The sequence below is a fragment of the Bombina bombina genome, chromosome 8 (assembly GCF_027579735.1).
Source record: "Bombina bombina isolate aBomBom1 chromosome 8, aBomBom1.pri, whole genome shotgun sequence".
Classification (NCBI taxonomy): Eukaryota; Metazoa; Chordata; class Amphibia; order Anura; family Bombinatoridae; genus Bombina; species Bombina bombina.
In genome coordinates, this window is record NC_069506.1 from 234308775 (window position 1) to 234327888 (window position 19114).

The 19114-nt window shown below is 38.0% G+C and overlaps 1 protein-coding gene across 1 annotated transcript in view; it reads right to left on the minus strand.

The window, feature by feature from the left end:
• Positions 1 to 16590, minus strand: part of LOC128639065 (phospholipase A2 inhibitor and Ly6/PLAUR domain-containing protein-like) — a 100992-nt gene extending 84402 nt beyond the window's left edge. Inside the window, exon 1 of the mRNA XM_053691210.1 lies at positions 16438 to 16590. Coding sequence (XP_053547185.1) covers positions 16438 to 16486 — 49 coding nt within the window. The 5' untranslated portion in view covers positions 16487 to 16590. The remainder of the gene's footprint in view (positions 1 to 16437) is intronic.
• Between the last annotated feature and the right edge of the window lie 2524 nt (positions 16591 to 19114).

The following is a 19114-nucleotide window of genomic DNA, read 5'->3' on the forward strand; positions in this document are numbered from 1 at the left end:
GCTAGTGTGCTAAGTGCCTCGGTGGGTCGAGGCACTTAGTTAGTATATAAATAAAATTAAAAATTAAAAAAAAAAAATATTATATAATATTAAAAAGCCCCACATATAGCGCCCCCCCCCCTCCCCCATGAGGCTTCCAAAATGGCGATGCCCGGTGCATCATGGGGCATCTGGGGGTGTCCCTAGCCTGTCTCACCATAGGGGCAAGCTAGGGTCACCCAATCTGAGCCTTCTTAGAAACAAAAAAAAATAATAATAAAATACCCCATTTGTCTGATCATGTCAATATTTGTAAATATTGACTCTGATCAGTGTGGATCTCCCTCCCTCTCCTCACTTGCCATTTTGTTGGAGAAAGAGAGAGACCTGTATTTTAGCAGAGAGAGATTTATTTCTTTTATTTGTTAAAAAATTTAAAATCCAAAGGCTCTTTTCAGAGCCATTAACCCCTAGCTTGCCAGTGATCACTATAAATCACTGGCAGTAGCACAGCTGCACTTTTTTTTGCTGTCTGTGCATTTTTTTAGGGGTTAATTTTTGTTGTTGTATTTTTTTTTAAAAACTCAAAGGCTCCTTTCAGAGCCATTTAGCTAATTTAATTTAATTTAAAGACTATTTAACCCCTAGCTTGCCAGTGATCGCTATACATCACTGGCATTAGCATAGCTGTAATTTTTTGCTGTCTGTGCATTTTTTAGGGGTTAATTTTTGTTGTTGTAATTTTTTAAAAACCTAAATGCTCCTTTCAGAGCCATTTAGCTAATTTAATTTAATTTAAATAGTATTTAACCCCTAGCTTGCCAGTGATCGCTATACATCACTGGCATTAGCATAGCTGTACTTTTTTGCTGTCTGTGAATTTTTTTAGGGGTTAATTTGTGTTGTTGTAATTTTTTAAAAAACCAAAGGCTCCTTTCAGAGCCATTTAGCTAATTTAATTTAATTTAAAGAGTATTTAACCCCTAGCTTGCCAGTGATCGCTATAAATCACTGGCATTAGCATAGCTCTACATTTTTGCTGTCTGTGCATTTTTTTAGGGGTTAATTTTGTTGTTGTAATTTTTTAAAAACCTAAACGCTCCTTTCAGAGCCATTTAGCTAATTTAATTTGATTTAAAGAGTATTTAACCCCTAGCTTGCCAGTGATCGCTATAAATCACTGGCATTAGCATAGCTGTACTTTTTTTAAAAAAAACCCAAAGGCCATTTAGTTAATTTAATTTAAAGAGTATTTAACCCCTAGCTTGCCAGTGATCGCTATAAATCACTGGCATTAGCATAGCTGTACTTTTTTTAAAAAAAACCCAAAGGCCATTTAGTTAATTAATTAATTTTGGTTTTCTGTGACAGATACAAAAATGTCACAGAAAAGATATAGTGTTGAGGAGGCGTATGCCATCCTTGCGTCAGAGTCAGATGCCTCTATGTCTGACTCAGACCCCAATTTTGACCCTGCCATATGCTCAGATACATCATTAGATGCAGTCTCAACTGATAGTGATGTATCTGTGGCTGCTAGCCCCCCTGCCAGCCCCCCTGCTAGCCCCCCTGCCAGCCCCCCTGCTAGAAGGAGGCATGTTGCTGCCATTGCCGCTGAAGAGTGGGTAACGCCTCATCTCCAGAGGCCAGATATCCCACCCTTCACAGCAAATGCTGGCATAAATATAGATGTGGCAGGTTTTAGCCCCCAACAGTTTCTGGAGGTGTTTCTGGGTGATGATGTATTGGGGAACATTGTCGCCCAAACTAATTTATATGCCCATCAGTACCGTGCTGCAAAGCCTGAAACATATTTGGCAAAGCAGCAATGGGCCCCCATCAATGTGCCAGAATTTAAAAAATTCTGGGCATTGACTATGCTGATGGGCATCATAAAGAAACCCTCCGTTCGCTCCTACTGGAGCAGTAGCCCCATCTGCTCTACCCCCATTTTCTCCCAGAGTATGTCGAGGCAGAGATATGAAATGATTCTTCATTTCATGCACTTCAGCGACAACAGCCTGTGCCCCCCTAGGGAGCATCCCCAATTTGACAGGCTGTATAAAATCCGCCCCCTAATTACCCACTTTTCTGCCAGGTTTGCAGAGGCTTATACACCTGGAAGGAATATATGCGTTGATGAATCCCTGATGAAGTATAAGGGAAGGCTGGGATTCAAGCAGTATATTCCTTCCAAGCGCTCCAGGTATGGGGTAAAGGTGTATAAGCTCTGTGAGAGCGAGACTGGGTATACTCAGGCCTTCCGGGTGTATGAGGGAAAGGATAGCCACCTTGACCCTCCAGGTTGCCCAGAACATATGGGAACCACTGGCAAGATTGTCTGGGACCTGATATTACCCCTAATGAACAAAGGGTATCACTTGTACTTAGACAATTTTTATACAAGTGTCCTTTTGTTCAAGCTACTGTATTGCTTTGATACAGTAGCTTGCGGTACTATTAAAAAGAACCGCAAAGGTTTCCCAGGACAACTTGTACGCACCCGGCTACGAAGGGGGGGAGACCTCTGCTCTGCGCCAAGAGGAGCTGTTGGCACTGAAGTACAGAGACAAGAAGGATGTATACCTTCTTACCACCATCCACACAGAGAGGACGGTGGCGGTCTCTGTACGTGGCAGAGCTGAGATCATAAGGAAGCCAGTGTGCATCAAATCTTATAACCGGCATATGGGTGGGGTTGATCTGGCAGATCAGCTGCTGCAGCCCTACCTAATTATGCGGAAGACAAGGGCCTGGTACAAAAAGGTTGCAATTTACCTAATGCAGATTGCAACCCACAACGCTTTTTTGTTGTTCAAAAAAGCAAACCCCGGAATGAAACTGACTTTTTTACAATTTCAGCTCCAGATCATTTCGGGGATTTTGTACCATGATGCACCTGCTCCCCGGGCGGTGATGGAGAGAGCAGAGTTGGGGCTACTCATTTTATTTTTAAAATCCCCCCTACTGCCGCAAAGCAGAGACCACAAAAAAAATGCAGAGTCTGTACCAAGAGGGGGCAGAGAAGGGACACTGTATATCACTGTCCTGATTGCCCTGGACAGCCTGGACTCTGCATTGGGGACTGCTTCAAGCGGTACCATACAATGGTCAATTTTTAAAAAATAAATAAATTTGCTGTTATTTTTTTTTTGTTATGTTTACTGTTAAATTTTTTGTTATTTTTTTACTTTTAATGTGCCAGATTTTTACATTTCACTAATATATTTTTTTTTCTAAAATGGGGCTGTTCTTTTTTTTTTTTTTACAAAAACCCCTGTCAAACCTATGCATGGGGACATAGGTGTACTCAGGGTGCCTAGCAGAAAACAACCTGTAGTATTTTTTTGCACTAACTTACAACAGTCTCTCCTAAATCATAGTCAAAAAGCAATGTGTGTGTAAAAATGAAAATTGAAAAAATGCCACCATACACTTTCTCCAATTTTTTTAGCTAAAACAGTTACTTCAAATGCATCAAAGCACACCATATACAATACCTTGGGGTGTCAACATTTCAAAAATATGCACATTCATGGCAATAAATAAAAGTGGGGTTTTACAATAGGCCCCAAACTAAAGATAGGCCTATCAGAAGAAATACTCTCACTTAATAACTAAAATCACAAGTCATAAAATTGTAACATAACCTTCCCAAAATCCTGGCAAACCTATGCATGGGGGGCATAGGTGTACTCAGGGTGCCTAGCAGAAAACAACCTGAAGTATTTTTTTTGCACTAACTTACAACAGTCTCTCCTAAATCATAGTCAAAAAGCAATGTGTGTGTAAAAATGAAAATTGAAAAAAATGCCACCATACACTTTCTCCAATTTTTTTAGCTAAAACAGTTACTTCAAATGCATCAAAGCACACCATATACAATACCTTGGGGTGTCAACATTTCAAAAATATGCACATTCATGGAAACAAATAAATTGGGGTATGTTAAAATACCCCCAAAAAGACAATAGGCAAAGAAAATATGTTAAATGTGAAAAAAAAATCACAAACGCATGTTGGACATTTGGCATTACACCCCCCGAACAAGCCAAGAAACTTATGCATAGGTGATATCACTGTACTCAGGAGATGTTGGTGAACACATATTGGGGTCTTCTTTGGCAGTAACACATAACAGGAGCTGAGAATTCATGTCTAAAGTACAATGTGTGTGAAAAATAACACACAAAAAATGACTGCCTAATAGTTTGACAAAGAATTAGTGCATGGAAAGTGTTAAAATACCAGCATTTTGAAATACCCTAGGGTGTCTACTTTTCAAAAATATATGGTTTGATGGGGGTAAATTACATTGGCCGGCTTCAGAAATGTCCTACATAGGACATGGGTGCATGGGATGTGAAAATTCCAAGTTGAAAAACTGGAATGCGCCCCCTAAAAATAAGGCCTTTTAGCCCCCAGAGAACCCAACACACCTATACATGGGTGGTATCACTGTACTCAGGAGATGTTTTTGAATACATATTGAGGTTTTTTTTGGCTGTAACACATAACAGGGACTGAGAATATATGCCTAAAGTACAATGTGTGTGAAAAAATAATGCAAAAAAATGACTACCTAAAAGTTTGACAAAGACTAGTGGTTGAATTAGTGCATGGAAAGTGTTAAAATACCAGCATTTGAAATACCCTAGGGTGTCTACTTTTCAAAAATATATGGTTTGATGGGGGTAATTTACATTGGCCGGCTTCAGAAATGTCCCAAATAGGACATGGGTGCATGATGACAGATGTGAAAATTCCAAGTTGAAAAACTGGAATGCGCCCCCTAAAATTAAGGCCTTTTAGCCCCCAGAGAACCCGACACACCTATACATGGGGGGTATCACTGGTACTCAGGAGATGTTGTTGAATACATATTGAGGTTTTTTTTGGCAGTAACACATAACAGGGACTGAGAATATATGCCTAAAGTACAATGTGTGTGAAAAATAATGCAAAAAAATGACTACCTAAAAGTTTGACAAAGACTAGTGGTTGAATTAGTGCATGGAAAGTGTTAAAATACCAGCATTTGAAATACCCTAGGGTGTCTACTTTTCAAAAATATATGGTTTGATGGGGGTAATTTACATTGGCCGGCTTCAGAAATGTCCCAAATAGGACATGGGTGCATGATGACAGATGTGAAAATTCCAAGTTGAAAAACTGGAATGCGCCCCCTAAAATTAAGGCCTTTTAGCCCCCAGAGACCCGACACACCTATACATGGGGGGTATCACTGTACTCAGGAGATGTTGTTGAATACATATTGAGGTTTTTTTTGGCAGTAACACATAACAGGGACTGAGAATATATGCCTAAAGTACAATGTGTGTGAAAAATAATGCAAAAAAAATGACTACCTAAAAGTTTGACAAAGACTAGTGGTTGAATTAGTGCATGGAAAGTGTTAAAAATACCAGCATTTGAAATACCCTAGGGTGTCTACTTTTCAAAAATATATGGTTTGATGGGGGTAATTTACATTGGCCGGCTTCAGAAATGTCCCAAATAGGACATGGGTGCATGATGACAGATGTGAAAATTCCAAGTTGAAAAACTGGAATGCGCCCCCTAAAATTAAGGCCTTTTAGCCCCCAGAGAACCCGACACACCTATACATGGGGGGTATCACTGTACTCAGGAGATGTTGTTGAATACATATTGAGGTTTTTTTTGGCAGTAACACATAACAGGGACTGAGAATATATGCCTAAAGTACAATGTGTGTGAAAAATAATGCAAAAAAATGACTACCTAAAAGTTTGACAAAGACTAGTGGTTGAATTAGTGCATGGAAAGTGTTAAAATACCAGCATTTGGCAATACCCTAGGGTGTCTACTTTTCAAAAATATATGGTTTGATGGGGGTAAATTTACATTGGCTGGCTTCAGAAATGTCCCAAATAGGACATGGGTGCATGATGACAGATGTGAAAATTCCAAGTTGAAAAACTGGAATGCGCCCCCTAAAATTAAGGCCTTTTAGCCCCCAGAGAACCCGACACACCTATACATGGGGGGTATCACTGTACTCAGGAGATGTTGTTGAATACATATTGAGGTTTTTTTTGGCAGTAACACATAACAGGGACTGAGAATATATGCCTAAAGTACAATGTGTGTGAAAAATAATGCAAAAAAATGACTACCTAAAAGTTTGACAAAGACTAGTGGTTGAATTAGTGCATGGAAAGTGTTAAAATACCAGCATTTGAAATACCCTAGGGTGTCTACTTTTCAAAAATATATGGTTTGATGGGGGTAAATTACATTGGCCGGCTTCAGAAATGTCCCAAATAGGACATGGGTGCATGATGACAGATGTGAAAATTCCAAGTTGAAAAACTGGAATGCGCCCCCTAAAATTAAGGCCTTTTAGCCCCCAGAGAACCCGACACACCTATACATGGGGGGTATCACTGTACTCAGGAGATGTTGTTGAATACATATTGAGGTTTTTTTTGGCAGTAACACATAACAGGGACTGAGAATATATGCTAAAGTACAATGTGTGTGAAAAAATAATGCAAAAAAATGACTACCTAAAAGTTGACAAAGACTAGTGGTTGAATTAGTGCATGGAAAGTGTTAAAATACCAGCATTTGAAATACCCTAGGATGTCTACTTTTCAAAAATATATGGTTTGATGGGGGTAATTTGCATTGGCCGGCTTCAGAAATGTCCCAAATAGGACATGGGTGCATGATGACAGATATGAAAATTCCAAGTTGAAAAACTGGAATGCGCCCCCTAAAATTAAGGCCTTTTAGCCCCCAGAGAACCCGACACACCTATACATGGGGGGTATCACTGTACTCAGAAGTTGTTGTTGAACACATATTGAGGTGTTTTTTGCTCAGTAACATATAACAGGAACTGAGAATCCATGCCTAAAGTACAATGCGTGTGAAAAATAACACACCAAAATGACTACCCAAAAGTTTGACAAAGACTGGTGGTTGAATTAGTGCATGCAAAGTGTTAAAATACCAGCATTTGAAATACCCTAGGGTGTCTACTTTTTAAAAATATATGGTTTGATGGGGGTAATTTGCATTGTCCGGCTTCAGAAATGTCCCAAATAGGACATGGGTGCATGACGACAGATGTGAAAATTCCAAATTAAAAAACTGGAATGCGCCCCCTAAAAATAAGGCCTTTTAGCCCCCAGAGAACCCAACAGACCTATACATGGGTGGTATCACTGTACTCAGGAGATGCTGCTGAAGACATATTGGGGTGTTATTTGGCAGTAACCCTTAACGTTCTCAGTAAATGTATTCTTGAATTGCTATTTTGTCAAAAAATCACCATTTTTTTTTTTTTTTTTCAAACTTTGGCATAGATTGGTGGTAAAATAGTTGCATGGAAAGAGTCAAAATACTCCATGTTTAATACCTTAGGTTGTGTTCTTTTAAAAATATATATATGTGAAGGGTTAATCAGGGATTCCTGACAGATATCAGTGTTCCAATGTAACTATCGCTAATTTTTTTAAAATTTTTTTGGAAATAGCAAAGTGCTACTTGTACTTATTGCCCTATAACTTGCAAAAAAAGCAAAGAACATGTAAACATTGAGTATTTCTAAACTCAGGACAAAATTTAGAAACTATTTAGCATGGGAGTTTTTTGGTAGTTGTTGAAGTGTAGGAGATTTTGAGGGTCAAAGTTAAAAAAGTGTGTTTTTTTCAATTTTTTCCTCATATTTTATAATTTTTTTTATAGTAAATTATAAGATATGATGAAAATAATGGTATCTTTAGAAAGTCCATTTAATGGCGAGAAAAACGGTATATAATATGTGTGGGTACAGTAAATGAGTAAGAGGAAAATTACAGCTAAACACAAACACCGCAGAAATGTAAAAATAGCCTTGGTCCCAAACGGACAGAAAATGGAAAAGTGCTGCGGTCATTAAGGGGTTAATATTTAATAAAGGTTTTAACTGTATAAATTGTAAATACATCACATTCCAATGTTCTACACATAGCAGAATACAGTATGTTCTAAGTATTTCTCAATAGATATTCCTATATTTATCTGTATATATATATATATATATATATATATCTATATATAATCATTTATAGATATAGGTATAGATATATATTGTACCAAAAAACATCAGATATATGTGAAAATATGTATTTATGAATAAATAGAACATATTATTTTATGTGAAGAACATTGGAATGTGAAATATTCTTATTTGCATGTCTGGTTAGTACTAGATTTGTGCATGATCGAAACATTTGTTTCGGTTCGGATCGATTCTGATTTTTTCGAATTTCGGTTCGGATCGATTCAAAGTCGTAAAAATTCAAATGAATTTGTTTCGGATTCGTTTAGGATTCATTCGAATTCGAATAAATTCGGCTGAATTCGGTTCAATTTGGTTCGGTTCGGAAATTCGGAATTTCGGTATGTGTTAGGTGGGATATGCTGTGTATTAGACTAGTATTATCTACTGTATATTAGGTGTAACTCATAGCAGAGTGATATAACCTAATATACTGTACAATACTAGTGTAATCCATGGCCATCCGAATTTACCAAATAAATCCGAACTAATTCGGATTCATTCGGTAGATTCGGCGCTATTTTAATTTGGAAATTCGAATCGATCCAAATCTCAGAATTTTCCGAATTTCCTTATCGATCTGAAACGAATTGCACATGTCTAGTTAGTACACAAAAGAAAATATGATCAGGTTTTGTCGATAGTGAAGTTTTTTTTTTTACTTTTTTTCTCCATTTACTTCTATGGGTGAATATGTGAACACACACTCAATATTCTAACTTTGGCTTTTTGCGCCCGTCAGGTTAGCATGAGACCAAAAACAGTTTACTTTCATATCATAATACAAGGATGATACAGAGTTTTCTCTTAATTCTGGGTACCCCAGTGCCCCCCCCCCCGTCCACTATTCCTGGTATCCCCAAGTGTGGGATGGTTTCACAAGCAATTAGGAAGTACACTGGGGTCAGGGTGCTTCCTGTTTGCTAGTAATTCAAGGGGATATTTTATGGAGCACACCATCTACAGAAACATCAGGGGCACCATCACATATGTTGCATAATTTTCAGTGCAACTACTGAAACCCACGTCGCTCGTAAGTTCACCTCGCACATCAGATATATGATATACTGGCTTAAATAGGTCAAACTGGCAAGGTTAAAAAATATGCAAAACTAGTAATTTACACCAGTATATTGCATGTGTACATTAAAAATAAAGAGGGGTTTTTTACGTTGAATTCACACGTAAGAATCAAAACTGAAAGAAATTAATAAACCAACATGTAAACCAACTGCAAAGGTAACATGGTGGGTAATCAGGGTGTACATTGTCTGTCAGGTGTTTTAAGGCTGCAGGTGAGAGGTTGTGATTGGTGTGACATACTTGCAGAGGGCGGATCCTGGTTTAATTAATTAAGTGGCCAAGAATGGTTTAACTGTTTGATATGTACAGCTGAAATGTATTGAGTGTGCATGCGTTAGGTGCTTGTTAAGCCTTCCAGGGAATTATGCTGCTTTTTTACTGTGTGCACGGGTTGCTGCACCTGCCTATATGTGGCGAGCTGAAAAATATATACATTCTGTGCGCGTAAGTCCATGTGCTGCCTTTGTGATATCGACTGCAGATGTCAGTTCTATCTTAGTCTATGGAGTAAAAAAATGTGCACGTTGTGAAATCTCTACCTGCGTAACTTGTCTGCTGCCGTGGGTTTGTGATCGTGCAATTTGAGAAAAAAATGGTGACGGGGGTTGAGATTTTTTGTTTAAAAATGATGATCACTTGCATCTGCAAATTGCAGTTTTTGTTAGAAGGGGAGAGGGGTTCTTGTCTCAAAATATAAATCTAAAGAACAAATTAGGGGATAATTATTGTCTTACGATGCAAGTAATTATGGGAGAAAAGGTGAAGGTTGGGACCTGTCCTACTGATCATCAGTTTGTTTGTTTTTCTAAATAAGGGTAGGAAACTATAATAGAAAACAGGTAAAATAGTGGATTTCTGCTTTTGTCCTTTTCACCCAAGTGGTTAAACTGAAAAATGTTTCTATTGTGCATGGAAAAGAGTAGCAGCATTTTTTTAGATGTATTTATTTATTTATTTTAATTAAAAGAAAAAAAGGATTACATTTATTATAAGACCAATCAAAAGGCATGTTTGTTACTATTCATTGATAAGAATAGATAATTCACTGGCTAGTTATCACAAACCCAATTAGTGACGCTAGTTATCACAATTATATTAGTGATGCTAGTTATCACAACTCTATTAGTGATGCTAGTTATCACAACTCTATTAGTGATGCTAGTTATCACAACTCTATTAGTGACGCTAGTTATCACAACTCTATTAGTGACCCTAGTTATCACAATTCTATTAGTGATGCTAGTTATCACAACTCAATTAGTGACGCTAGTTATCACAACTCTATTAGTGACCCTAGTTATCACAATTCTATTAGTGATGCTAGTTATCACAACTCTATTAGGGACACTAGTTATCACAACTCTATTAGGGACACTAGTTATCACAACTCTATTACAGCTAGATTTAGAGTTGGGCGGTAGCCGTGAAAACCAGCGTTAGAGGCTCCTAACGCTGGTTTTAGGCTACCTCCGGTATTTGGAGTCACTCAAAAAAGGGTCTAACGCTCACTTTTCAGCCGCGACTTTTCCATACCGCAGATCCCCTTACGTCAATTGCGTATCCTATCTTTTTAATGGGATTTTTCTAACTCCGGTATTTAGAGTCGTGTCTGAAGTGAGCGTTACAAATCTAACAACAAAACTCCAGCCGCAGAAAAAAAGTCAGTAGTTAAGAGCTTTCTGGGCTAACGCCGGTTCATAAAGCTCTTAACTACTGTACTCTAAAGTACACTAACACCCATAAACTACCTATGTACCCCTAAACCGAGGCCCCCACACATTGCCGCCACTCTATTTAATTTTTTTAACCCCTAATCTGCCGACCGCCACCTACGTTATACTTATGTACCCCTAATCTGCTGCCCCTAACACCGCCGACCCCTATATTATATTTATTAACCCCTAACCTGCCCCCCACAACGTCGCAGCCAGCTACCTACACTTATTAACCCCTAATCTGCTGACCGCAAAGAGCCGCCACCTACATTATAGCTATGTACCCCTAATCTGCTGCCCCTAACACCGCCGACCCCCTATATTATATTTATTAACCCCTAACCTGCCCCCCACAACGTCGCCGCCAGCTACCTACAATAATTAACCCCTAATCTGCCGACCGCAAAGCGCCGCCACCTACGTTATACTTATGTACCCCTAATCTGCTGCCCCTAACACCACCGACCCCTATATTATATTTATTATCCCCTAATCTGCCCCCCTCAACGTCGCCTCCACCTGCCTACACTTATTAACCCCTAATCTGCCCGAGTGGACCGCACCGCTATTATTATAAAGTTATTAACCCCTAATCTGCCTCACTAACCCTATAATAAATAGTATTAACCCCTAATCTGCCCTCCCTAACATCGCCGACACCTAACTTCAAACATTAACCCCTAATCTGCCGACTGGAGCTCACCGCTATTCTAATAAATGTATTAACCCTTAAAGCTAAGTCTAACCCTAACACTAACACCCCCCTAAATTAAATATAATTTTAATCTAACGAAATTAATTAACTTTTATTAAATAAATTATTCCTATTTAAAGATAAATACTTACCTGTAAAATAAATCCTAATATAGCTACAATATAAATTATAATTATATTATAGCTATTTTAGGATTAATATTTATTTTACAGGTAACTTTGTATTTATTTTAACCAGGTACAATAGCTATTAAATAGTTAAGAACTATTTAATAGCTAAAATAGTTAAAATAATTACAAAATTACCTGTAAAATAAATCCTAACCTAAGTTACAATTAAACTTACCACTACACGATCAATAAATTAATTAAATAAAATACCTATAACTATCTACAATTAAACCTAACACTACACTATCAATAAATAAATTAAATACAATATCTACAAATGAATACAATTAAATAAACTAACTAAAGTACAAAAAATAAAAAAGAACTAAGTTACAAAAAATAAAAAAATATTTACAAACATAAGAAAAATATTACAACAATTTTAAACTAATTACACCTACTCTAAGCCCCCTAATAAAATAACAAAGCCCCCCAAAATAAAAAATGCCCTACCCTATTCTAAATTACTAAAGTTCAAAGCTCTTTTACCTTACCAGCCCTGAAACAGGGCCATTTGCGGGGCATGCCCCAAGAAGTTCAGCTCTTTTGCCTGTAAAAAAAAAAACATACAATACCCCCCCAAACATTACAACCCCACCACCCACATACCCCTAATCTAACCCAAATCCCCCTTAAATAAACCTAACACTAAGCCCCTGAAGATCTTCTACCTTATCTTCACCATACCAGGTTCACCGATCGATTCCAGAAGAGCTCCTCCAATGTCCTGATCCAAGCCCAAGCGGGGGGCTGAAGAGGTCCATGATCCAGCTGAAGTCATCATCCAAGCGGGAGCTGAAGAGGTCCATGATCCAGCTGAAGTCTTCATCCAAGCGGAGCAGAAGAGGTCTTCCATCCGATTGAAGTCTTCATCCAAGCGGGATCTTCTATCGTCATCCATCCGGATCGGAGCGGCAGGATCCTGAAGACCTCCGACGCGGAACATCCATCCTGGCCGACGACCTGAACGACGAATGACGGTTCCTTTAAATGACGTCATCCAAGATGGCGTCCCTCGAATTCCGATTGGCTGATAGGATTCTATCAGCCAATCGGAATTAAGATAGGAATATTCTGATTGGCTGATGGAATCAGCCAATCAGAATCAAGTTCAATCCGATTGGCTGATCCAATCAGCCAATCGGATTGAACTTGATTCTGATTGGCTGATTCCATCGGCCAATCAGAATATTCCTACCCTTAATTCCAATTGGCCTGATAGAATCCTATCAGCCAATCGGAATTCGAGGGACGCCATCTTGGATGACGTCATTTAAAGGAACCGTCATTCGTCGTTCAGTCGTCGGCCAGGATGGATGTTCCGCATCGGAGGTCTTCAGGATCCTGCCGCTCCGATCCGGATGGATGACGATAGAAGATCCCGCTTGGATGAAGGACTTCAATCGGATGGAGGACCTCTTCTGCCCCGCTTGGATGAACACTTCAGCCGGATCATGGACCTCTTCAGCTCCCGCTTGGATGATGACTTCAGCCGGATCATGGACCTCTTCAGCCCCCCGCTTGGGCTTGGATCAGGACATCGGAGGAGCTCTTCTGGATCGATCGGTGAACCTGGTATGGTGAAGATAAGGTAGGAAGATCTTCAGGGGCTTAGTGTTAGGTTTATTTAAGGGGGGTTGGGTTAGATTTGGGGTATGTGGGTGGTGGGTTGTAATGTTGGGGGGGTATTGTATGTTTTTTTTACAGGCAAAAGAGCTGAACTTCTTGGGCATGCCCCGCAAAGAGCCCTGTTCAGGGCTGGTAAGGTAAAAGGACTTTGAACTTTAGTAATTTAGAATAGGGTAGGGCATTTTTTTATTTTGGGGGGCTTTGTTATTTATTAGGGGGCTTAGAGTAGGTGTAATTAGTTTAAAATTGTTGTAATATTTTTCTTATGTTTGTAAATATTTTTTTATTTTTTGTAACTTAGTTCTTTTTTATTTTTGTACTTTAGATAGTTTATTTCATTGTAGTTATTTGTAGGTATTGTATTTAATTTATTTATTGATAGTGTAGTGTTAGGTTTAATTGTAGATAATTATAGGTATTTATTTAATTAATTTATTGATCGTGTAGTGGTAGGTTTAATTGTAACTTAGATTAGGATTTATTTTACAGGCAATTTTGTAATTATTTTAACTATTTTAGCTATTAAATAGTTCTTAACTATTTAATAGCTATTGTACCTGGTTAAAATAAATACAAAGTTACCTGTAAAATAAATATTAATCCTAAAATAGCTATAATATAATTATAATTTATATTGTAGCTATATTAGGATTTATTTTACAGGTAAGTATTTATCTTTAAATAGGAATAATTTATTTAATAAGAGTTAATTAATTTCGTTAGATTAAAATTATATTTAATTTAGGGGGTTTGTTAGTGTTAGGGTTAGACATAGCTTTAGGGGTTAATCCATTTATTAGAATAGCGGTGAGCTCCAGTCGGCAGATTAGGGGTTAATACTTGAAGTTAGGTGTCGGTGATGTTAGGGAGGGCAGATTAGGGGTTAATACTATTTATTATAGGGTTAGTGAGGCGGATTAGGGGTTAATAACTTTATTATGATAGCGGTGCGGTCCGGTCGGCAGATTAGGGTTTAATAAGTGTAGGCAGGTGGAGGCGACGTTGTGGGGGGCAGATTAGGGATTAATAAATATAATATAGGGGTCGGCGGTGTTAGGGGCAGAGATTAGGGGTACATAGGGATAATGTAAGTAGCGGCGGTTTACTGAGCGGCAGATTAGGGGTTAAAAATAATATACAGGGGTCAGCGATAGCGTGGGGCGGGGCAGATTAGGGGTTAATAAGTGTAAGGTTAGGGGTGTTTAGACTCGGGGTACATTTTAGAGTGTTAGGTTGGCAGATGTAGGAAGTGGTTTCCGCAAAGCAAACAATGGGGCTGCGTTTGGAGCTGAACGCGGCTTTTTTGCAGGTGTTAGGTTTTTTTCAGCTCAAACAGCCCCATTGTTTCCTATGGGGGAATCGTGCACGAGCACGTTTTTGAGGCTGGCCGCTTGCGTAAGCAACTCTGGTATCGAGAGTTGAAGCTGCGTTAAATATGCTCTACGCTCCTTTTTTGGAGCCTAACGCAGCCTTTATGTGGACTCTCAATACCAGAGTTATTTTTTATGGTGCGGCCAGAAAAAAAGCCAGCGTTAGCTTTTTGGGTCGTTACCGACAAAACTCCAATCTAGCCGTAAGTGACCCTAGTTATCACAACTCTATTAGTGACTCTAGTTATCACAATTCTATTAGTGACGCTAGTTATCACAACTCTATTAGTGACCCTAGTTTATCACAATTCTATTAGTGATGCTAGTTATCACAACTCTATTAGTGACGCTAGTTATCACAACTCTATTAGTGACGCTAGGTTATCACAACTTTATTAGTTGACGCTAGTTATCACAACTCTATTAGTGACGGCTAGTTATCACAACTCTATTAGTGACGCTAGTTAGCACAAATTCTATTAGTGATGCCTAGTTTATCACAACTCTATAAGTGACACTAGTTATCACAACTCTATTAGTGACGCTAGTTATCACAACTCTATTAGTGATGCTAGTTATCACAACTCTATTAAGTGATGCTTAGTTATCACAACTCTATTAGTGGACGCTAGTTTATCACAACTCTATTAGTGACGCTAGTTATCACAACTCTATTAGTGATGCTAGTTATCACAACTGTATTAGTGATGCTATTTATCACAACTCTATTAGTGACCCTAGTTATCACAACTCTATTAGTGACGCTAGTTATCACAACTCTATTAGTGACGCTAGTTATCACAACTCTATTAGTGACACTAGTTTATCACAACTCTATTAGTGACGCTAGTTATCACAACTCTATTAGTGATGCTAGTTATCACAACTCTATTAGTGACGCTAGTTATCACAACTCTATTAGTGGACCCTAGTTATCACAACTCTATTAGTGACGCTAGTTATCACAACTCTATTAATTATGCTAGTTTATCACAACTCTATTAGTGACCATAGTTATCACAACCTCTATTAGTGACCATAGTTATCACAACTCTATTAGTGACCCTAGTTATCACAACTCTATTAGTGATGCTTAGTTATCACAACGCTATTAAGTGACGCTAGTTATCACAACTCTATTAGTGACCCTAGTTATCACAACTCTATTAGTGATGCTAGTTATCACAACTCTATTAGTGACGCTAGTTATCACAACTCTATTAGTGACCCTAGTTATCACAACTCTATTAGTGACCCCTAGTTTATCACAACTCTATTAGTGATGCTAGTTATCACAACTCTATTAGTGACATTAATACAGCTTCACTTGCATTCAAACTAAAAGTTTTACTAAAAAAATAAATCTCAACACATTTTAAAGAACAAAAAAAAAAAAAAACTTTAATATCTATTTAAATGTTGGGGTTTATCTGACTCTAGCATTATATTCCCTCTGCTTTAACAATACTTTAGTATTATCCCTATTATTTTGGGTGATTTATCTGGGTGATCTTCTAAAGATCTTCTAAAGCCAGAATAAAAGCAATTGCAAACAATAGCAAAAAATCATCTTTAACTCTTGACACTAACCCTTTAGTTCCAAGACCAGCACTTGAATAAAGCATAATTAACTAAAATCCTCTCCAGCCATACACTTAGATCCATAAATATTTGATAAACTTACCTTTAAAGAGAACTAAAGATAGAGTTACAAAGTAGAACACACACGCCATGGAAGTAATGGTTAGTGCAGGGCCTTAGAAGCTCGCTCTTCAAAGAATGCATGATCATTTTTAGTTGTGTATATTATACCTTTCCTTATATGGGAGGGACATTGTAAAAGAAGAGGAAAAGAAAGAATTCTGGTTTTTAAGGTGTGTAATTAAGTGACGTTTCTGTGACATTTCTGAAACGGTAAAAAAAACAAAATAAAGAATTTAAACAGTTACTCCCTAATCCTATCATTGTTACAGAGCTAATAAAACATAGAATATAGTAGCAGATTATTTTGTATTACTGTTAAAATATTAAATAAAACGATATCTATCTAAATGAAATGTTTCATAGCAATAGAATATGTTCATGTACTCTATGCATTAAATTTTATACAAACATTTAAAGGGACATGATAATCAAAAGATTTATTTGGCTACAAGAAATAAAAAAGATGCACAGTAAATGTAATATAGTGCATGCTTTAAATAGGAAAGTAAGAAGCAGACAATTTATAACAACAGCAAAATAAGTTTTTATTTCTAAATATATGAATCTTGTATTGTCTGGACGTTTCCCTCTAATGTAACTGTCATGCCACAGTTTCACCGCATTTGGAAGTGGCCGTCGTATGTTGAGAGTGCCATGTTGCTTAGCAATGTGACACTAGCTACCTCTCTACTCGGCCACTTCTGATGACGTTGGGCGTTTCCTTTTCTCATAGCCCATTTGATTCATTCTGGCTTCTCTATTTACCCTTTCTGGGACTCTTCTACCTCTCTGACCATTCTTCTGGATTCTCCTTGTGTGGACATTTTGCCTGTAAGTTGCCAACTTTGTCTGCCAGACCATACTCCTAAATAACTAAAGTTGCTGACCACTGCTTGTCTGACTACCCTACTGGATTATCCTTTGTACCTGGGCATTGCTTATTGTTGCCAACCTTTGCTTGCCTGACTACTCTCTTGATATCTGCTTAGTTGCTGACCAGGATATTCTGGCCTTGCATGTCTGTTCATTCACTACTGTTGGATGCAGCAAGTATAACTACCTTTGAAGATCTGATGTATACATATTCCACTGACGTCTTCCTACTACTCACAGGAGTTATTTTTTATTACCAATCTTTGCCTAAACAGATTACTGTTTCCTGAACTACTTTAATAATCAGTGTGATAGAGTGCTATATTTACCTCACCCTAACCTCTGGGGCTAATTCATGACTGCTATATCTCTGTGCTGACAATAACAAAGGTGTACTGTATATCAATGATGAACAACTGTTTCATGGGCCACATGCAGCCCTCTGCATTAGTTTTGTAGCCCCTGGGGTGCTTTAGAGATTTATGAAAAAATAAGGTGGACGCCACTCAGGAAAACTATTTGGAGGGGTAAACAGCATACAGAATGCATCATAAAAACCTTACCTAACTCTGAATCTGTGCCTCTGGACATTTTTCTAGGAAATATATTATTTGTTACTTTAATACTCATACATTTGCATGTGACCCTTAAGACTTTCAAAATATTGACCTGTGGCCCCCATGTGTTAGGATTGCTGGCCATCACTGGTGTATATCATAGACTAAGACACATGGTGTTTCCAACAGATTATTTTAAAACAAAAACTTATTTGCTTCCTTGCAAAAGTAACACTTATACATTTTCGATGTAGCCACTGTCTTTACTGAAGATAATGTCTGACATAACTTATGTTCTACTGGCACATGACAACCCTCCCAGCAAAAGTCTAGTATGCATGGACAACTGACTGCAGCCAGAGCAGTTGTCTCCTATCAGCCACATCAATGGAAAAGCTACCCCTTTGCCTTCCCTTGTGTGGCTGTGAGAGGAACCAATAGACCATGCACAAATGAAGTTAAAAAATAATAAAAGATAAAGTGGGATATTTATCAAGCCGTCAACCGCAAATACGCTGGAATTCTGCAGCGCAATTGTGTTGAGCTTGAATCCGACCTAGTTATCAAAGCCTACAGACCGGTAAAAGTTGAAATCTGTGACGTAACATACAATCCCGCGGTCTCAATCCAACACAGATACGCTGCCACTAAATAAACTTATTAACCCCTAAACCTCTGGCCTCCCACAATCACTACCACTAACTAAACCTAATAACCCTAAACCCGCCAGCCCTCCACATCGCCATAAACTAAATTAAAGGGGACAGTCTAGTCAAAATTTAAATTTCATAATTCAGATATTGCATGCAATTTTAAACAACTTTCCAATTGACTTTTATCATTAAATTTGCTGTGGTAATTTTGGAAAAGCTAATCCTAGGTAGGATCAACTGATTTCTAAACCGTTGAAAAACCGCCTCTTAGCTCAAAGCATTTTTAATGTTTTTCACTGTTAGTACTCGTTCATGTGTGTCATATCGATAACATTGTGCTCACTTCCGTGGAGTTATTTAGAAGTCTGCACTGAATGGCTAAACTGCATGTCTGTCAAAAGCACTGAGATAAGGGGCAGTCGGACAGAGGGCATAAATACAAGGTAATCACAGAGGGTAAAAAGTGCATTAATAAAACTGTGTTGGTTATGCAAAACTGGGGAATAGGTAATAAAGGAATTATCTATCTTTTTAAACAATAAAAATTCTGGTGTAGACTTGTCCCTTTAAGCTA